A 6,317-nucleotide genomic window follows, 5' to 3' on the forward strand; every position below is an offset into this window, starting at 1 on the left:
AAGTACTAATCAATTATTATAAATCATACTTTAGTTAATGAGTTATTGATACTTCAAGTGCAAAATGATGATATAAAACCATGATAAAAATGCACTTTTAAGTACTAATCACTTATATCAAGGCATAATAGATATTTACAGAATCATCAAAGAAACATATATCATATCAAATAGAATTTAGCTCTACAAAATACGAGTATAAATTCAAGAATAGATGAATACTTGGAAAATAAAACAAAATATGTAAATTCAATAGATTAACTAATGATACCTATCATATAATCAACATACATATTTATTTATATTATATACATATTAAAGATTATCCCACTCACCAAGAAAAATATATATTAAAAGGAATATTAGATGAAAGACCCAAAAAACTTATTAAGGATCATTAGAGGAACCTACAATAAATATATAAAATATACTCAAAAGCAATTCAAAATAACACAAATAAAAGATTCCAATGCATAAAAAAAAACTAGGTTTAGTCTTTTAGGTTTACAAACTAAAACGACAATTATCCAAAATAAGGATTAAAATGTAATTTTTGAGTTTCTTCCTTTGCCTTGATTTATGGTGCTAGCAGTGGCTTTATTGATTGAAGTCTGAAATTTCTTGATGAATTTTCTTTTATCCTTGTCGTGGTCCCGATGCTTGGTTGGTAAAGCTCCTTCAGCAATCTGATCTTACATCATAAGCCTTCGTTGCTCTTGAGCTTGTAAGACATTCAATAATTCTGCTAAGGTGATCTTGTATAGATCCTTGGTATTCTCCAAGGTGGTTATGGATGCTTCATATTTCTCAGGTACAATTACTAGGATTTTCTCTGCAATTCTAGAGTCAGAGAAACTTGTACCTAGTAGCCTTATCTTGTTGATAATTCCAAGCAATTTATCTGAGTACTATTTTATGGACTTAAAATCCTTCATCCTTTGCAGTTCAAATTCTCTTATCAAGTTGAGACTTTGCATGCCAGGAATTCTTTCATCTCCTACATATTCCTTCTTCAAGTAATCCCAAACATCCTTTGCTGATTAAAGTGACATAATTCTGGTGAAAATGGTTCTAAAAATAGCAGCAAATAGACATGTTTTTGCTTTTGATTTCCTTATTTTTCTTTCTTTGTGGTTTTTGATCTGAGCCACTGTTGGATTATTAGGCAGAGGATACACTTTGTAATCTTCCTCAATAGCTTCCCACAGATCCATAGCATCCAGATAGGTCTCTATCTTCACTGTCCACAGTTGATAGTTTTTTCCATCAAAGATAGGAGAAGACATGTGAGAAAAACTTGTTTCAACCTCCATTACAGGTCCCTTCAAGAAGATTGCTCTAATACCAAATAAAAGTGTTTGAATTAAAAACAATGAAATAGTAAATAAGATTTCTAGATTTTAATTTGAATAGTGGTTGTTTTTCACTATTTTATTAGAAAAAAATCGAAAGTGTTTCTTGTAGTTGCTAGAGTTTAAGGTGTTTGAAGTGTGTTTGAAAAACAATAAAATAGAAGAGAAAATAATATTGATACTGCATTCTTAATCAAAATAGAATTGCTTAATTGTTAACAGCAATCTCGTATATATTTATAGGAGCAAATGACAACTAAAAAAGCTAAAATAAAGTCATAAGCTAAAATAAAGTCATGATTTGTTAGCAAACTAACAGGTTAACAAATTTCTAATTACTAGAACGAGCTATTATTATTGCAGGAAAATATAAACTAAAAGATGAGGATCTTTGACCCCAACATCTTGAAGCAAACTTAAAAAATATGCATACAGATGTCACCTTTTTCCCAGAGAAACTCTAGTAATTGCATTTATGAAGATTATAAACAGTAACTCCCCACCCCCTCCTTCTGCATATGTGTAAACCATGTCTAAGAAACACAGGTGTTGCCTCTATTTGTCAGAGTCTGTTCTTTCTTTTCCAGACATACATATTCTCCACCAAGTCATGTTTTGAGGTAACTTGTTTAATACAAGTTTCTCATACCTGAATCATGGAATGTGGTTAACGTTAGTGTATTCATACATATCTGATCTTGTTGTGGTGGTTGCTGTTGCATCCCCTTGCCATATGAGCTGACAGTTTGATTAATGGTTTGGCACAAACATTACATTTATCGGGTATTTTTCTTACTCTGGCCTCCCTTCATTGTTTGATATCACAAAGTGCCACTATTTTTGTCTCGGATGTTTTCTTTTCCTCTCTTGTAATGAGCGACAAAAGTAATTTTCTTCTGTCTTATTGAATTTCGGGCTTTGCCTAGAACTGAGTGCAGGTTGGTTCTGGTGGAGGCCTGGTTGGAATTTGCCTTTCTCAGGTAAAAGCTTCCCATAGTTTTTCCTGTCAACGAAAAAAATATTCAATTTCGGAGTCATAAAACAATGAAATAGCTGCTGGAATTCAACATCAGTTGATAATTCTAATCAGTAATCAGTAATGTGATAGTTTTTATAATTGTGATTTTAAAAAAAATATTTTGTAAAAAATATTTTTAGTTAAGGTTGATTTGATATTTATATATGTTTGATTAAAATTATGGTTGAAATTGAAATTGAATAAAAAATAGTTTAATGTATTTGGTTTATAATGTTTTTTAAATTGATATTATAAAATAATTTTAAAAGATATATATTAATATTGATAGTTTTTATTTCAACATTGTAGATTTAACTATTTTTATTTCATTATGAAATAAATAATATTATATATAAAATATTTTTTATTATTCTATTAAACTATCTACAACTTTATCATGTATGAAATACATCTGATAAAGATTACAAATTTTTTGGCTTCTTAAGTGCGCAACAACATCAAATAAAATATAATCAAGAAAAAAATTAAGATTGCGATTAAATTTTGCAAATGCTACGTCATTAAATGATTTCTGTCTAATTTATGTTGTGTTATTAAATAATGTTAAACACTAATCTTTGAATAAAACACAATTAAAAATAAAAAATAAAAAATAATTTTTTTATTTTACTGGATTGGACCTCGTTCAATGTATTTTTAACTTTAAACCGAACCTAATTCAATTGAAATTGTGGAGAATGTTTGTACTGTTCACATGAATAGTGAAGCATGAGTATACTATTCATGTGATTCCTCTATGCAAAAAGCAGCAAAGAGTTGCTTTACTTTTACCGCGTTTCAAACACAAATTATCATGATATCCATAAATAGTAAATAACATTTTAATTGTTACCAAATTATTATTTTTCGTGGTTTGCTTCGAAAGCAGAAGCAACCTCACTAAAATAGAAGTGCCAAGATTCCAAAAAAAAAAATTTAATTAGCCTAAATATCTGGATTGTATATCTTAATTAATTTCATAAATTTTAAAATTAACAATCATATAAATCTCTAAAATTAATAATTATATAAATCTTCAATAACTCTAAAAAAACTTAACCTAAGTAATCTCTCATTCTTACTTCTACTATGTTCATAGAATAACAAGCAAGCAACCATTGTTTCTATGATATCTTTGTATTCCTATTGATTAAGATATATTTTTTAATTTATAATTAATTTTTTAATTAAAAATCACATTGAAAAAAATGATATATTCATTTTTTAATATTGTTTTGTTATTTATTAAAATAATAAGAAACAAATCTTATAAATTAAAAAATTAAATAAGAATAAATTAAAAAAATATCTAACTTTATAAATTATCTTAAATAAAATAAATAACAATCAAAATAATGGAGATAAAATCTAATAGATAAAAAAAGTTGAAAGATGATGAAATTAAAAAAAATATAATTTCATAAATTATTTTAAATAAAATAAATATCAATCAAAAGAATAAAAACTGAATTTGATAGATAAAAATTTTAATTAATGATGAGAGAAAAACAAATAATAATTATAGAAATTAAAATTAAAATTGATATAAAAACCAAATTAAATCAAATTCTAAAAGATGAAATAAAAAAATAAAAACAAAATATATAATAATTGAAATTTTAAAAACTAAATTTGATATAATTAGCAAATAATTTGATATTTCTAATTTTTTTACAAAAATAGTTTTCATTTAAAATTAAAAGAAAATACTTTTATGAAAATCTAGTTAAATTTTTTTGATTTAAAAATAAATATTTTTATTTTTTATTAATCAAATTTTTTAATAAAAATAAATATAAAAAATTTAAATTTATTTTAAAAAACCTACTTTTTATAAACAAAGAAGATTTTACAGTGATTAAGGTGAGTTCATACCATAGTTTCAAGAAACACGAGGCAATTAACGACGAGACATCGTTTTCTTTTTTACGTGGATGTTGCGTAATGTTTTATTTATTTTAATCATTGTAAACACCTCAATTCAAGTGACGTTTAAAGGAGTTGGTTTAATAATTTAATATTGATATATTAAAATAATTTTTTTTTTTAAAATAACTTTTTAAAGCAGCCAAAACAAACACAACCTTGTAAGCTATTTGTGATCGAAAAAGAATACTTCGAGACCAGGCAACGCCATGCCTTCACGTGAATCGAATTCACTGTAAAAATATATACAATTATTTGTGTCAATTCAATGATTACATGTAGAATTTTTAAATTAATTTATATTTAAAAAGATTAAATTTTTTATTATTTTAAATTAATATTTTTTAATATGTTAACATCATTTTAATATGTAAATATTAAAAATTATTTTTAAAAAATTAAAAAAAATATTTTAATACATTATTAAATAAAAAAACACACATTAAACATTATTAAATAAAAAAATACACATTAAAAAACAAAGATAATTATAATTATAATCTCAGAAATGTTTTATTTTGAGCGGCTATCAACTGAACTCCCTTTCCCCCCTTCTGAACAGTAGCTCCAGCTCCTATTCATTTTTAACCCTCGCATCCTGACGATGGACATGACGTTCATTCACTTTTTTAACTTGTTTTGCAACCTTTGTGGCTCCCATTCTCACTTACTTTCCGCATTTATTCTGGCTACGTACTCTTTATAACCTATAGGTATTATTGAGCTTGGAGGAGAGAGAAAAAAGATGTCTCTGGAGAGCAGCACCAGGGATCAGAGATGGGGTCTCCAAGGAATATCAGCCCTTGTCACCGGTGGAACCAAAGGGCTCGGGTAAGTAGAGCTCCTTCATCTCCTTTCTACCTTCACCTTGCCTGATGTTTATTTTAGTTCCACTGTCTTAATTTCATGCATAACCCTAAACCTGTTAATTTTATTGGAAGATGACACACTGTTCATAAATCTTTACGTTGTTTCTCTACATTAAGGTAACCAAATTTCTTACGTTTGCAAATAAGTTCGGAAATAGACTAAAACCTTAACTCTCTCTATCTTTAATTTTTTCTTCTTCATTCTATTCCTTTTTGAGATCTAGATTTAATGATATTTGGTTGTGTGTTTGTTTTAGAAGTGGAAGCTGTGGTATCCACTAAAAAAACTATAAAAAATAAAAAATTTTACTTTTTATGGTTGAGTTTTGTGTATAATTAGATGTTACCCAACCTCAACCACAAAAACTAAAACAAACACTCATTTATGCTTGTCGATCCGTTAGTATCTTCCTCCAATTTCCTTGTAAATGTTTGTTAGAGTTAAAATTGGTAGCTTAATAATTATATTTGCCTCTCGCTGATTGGTTAAGATTTTGGACAAATTGATTGTTTACCGTTGGCTATGAAGAGACCAACACCATCCGAAATTCAAATAATAGTTTGGAGCTCGAAAAACCGTAATCTTTCAATGCACGCTGTATCAAGAATTAAACTCGTTAATGCCAAAGACTGTTTGCTGATGCATTTTGATCAGTTGTGCTATTGTTGAAGAGTTAGCAGCGCTAGGGGCAATTGTTCATACATGTGCGAGGAACCAAGACCAGCTCAATGAACGCGTTAGGGAATGGAAGGAGAAGGGTTTCAAAGTTACTGGTTCAGTCTGTGATGTATCCTCTAATGCTGAAAGAGAGAAGCTGATGAAGGAGGTTTCCTCTCTGTTTGATGGGAAGCTTAATATCCTTGTATGTGAAATTTCACTCTGTGTCTTTCTTATTGCTTAACACTTTCATAGTACCGAAAAAAAACTTCGTAAAAGCATTTTTAATGCAAAATACTATTTTAAAAAGTTAAATTGATAAAATAGTATTTTAAATAGTATAAATATAGCTTATTTTGAGTACAAAGACTGATAATTGCTGCAGTGATCCTAAGAAAGTTTCAAGGACAGTGAAAATGAGAACAGTTACTGCTGTAATTATTGTTGTTACCCGTTCTAAAACCTCACATAAACCAAAAAAACAAAGAATATAT

At 27.6% G+C, this 6,317-nt stretch overlaps 1 protein-coding gene across 2 annotated transcripts in view; it reads left to right on the forward strand.

The window, feature by feature from the left end:
• The first annotated feature begins 4,963 nt into the window (after positions 1-4,963).
• Positions 4,964-6,317, forward strand: part of LOC105124994 (tropinone reductase homolog At1g07440-like) — a 3,335-nt gene continuing 1,981 nt past the window's right edge. Inside the window, exons 1-2 of one of the 2 annotated variants that reach the window (XM_011025242.1) lie at positions 4,964-5,127; positions 5,821-6,028. In XM_011025242.1, the coding sequence (XP_011023544.1) occupies positions 5,042-5,127; positions 5,821-6,028 (294 nt within the window). In that variant the 5' untranslated portion in view covers positions 4,964-5,041. The remainder of the gene's footprint in view (positions 5,128-5,820; positions 6,029-6,317) is intronic. The other variant, XM_011025243.1, reaches the window with a different exon arrangement.

Source organism: Populus euphratica, unplaced genomic scaffold (genome assembly GCF_000495115.2).
Source record: "Populus euphratica unplaced genomic scaffold, PopEup_1.0 scaffold28.1, whole genome shotgun sequence".
NCBI lineage: Eukaryota > Viridiplantae > Streptophyta > Magnoliopsida > Malpighiales > Salicaceae > Populus > Populus euphratica.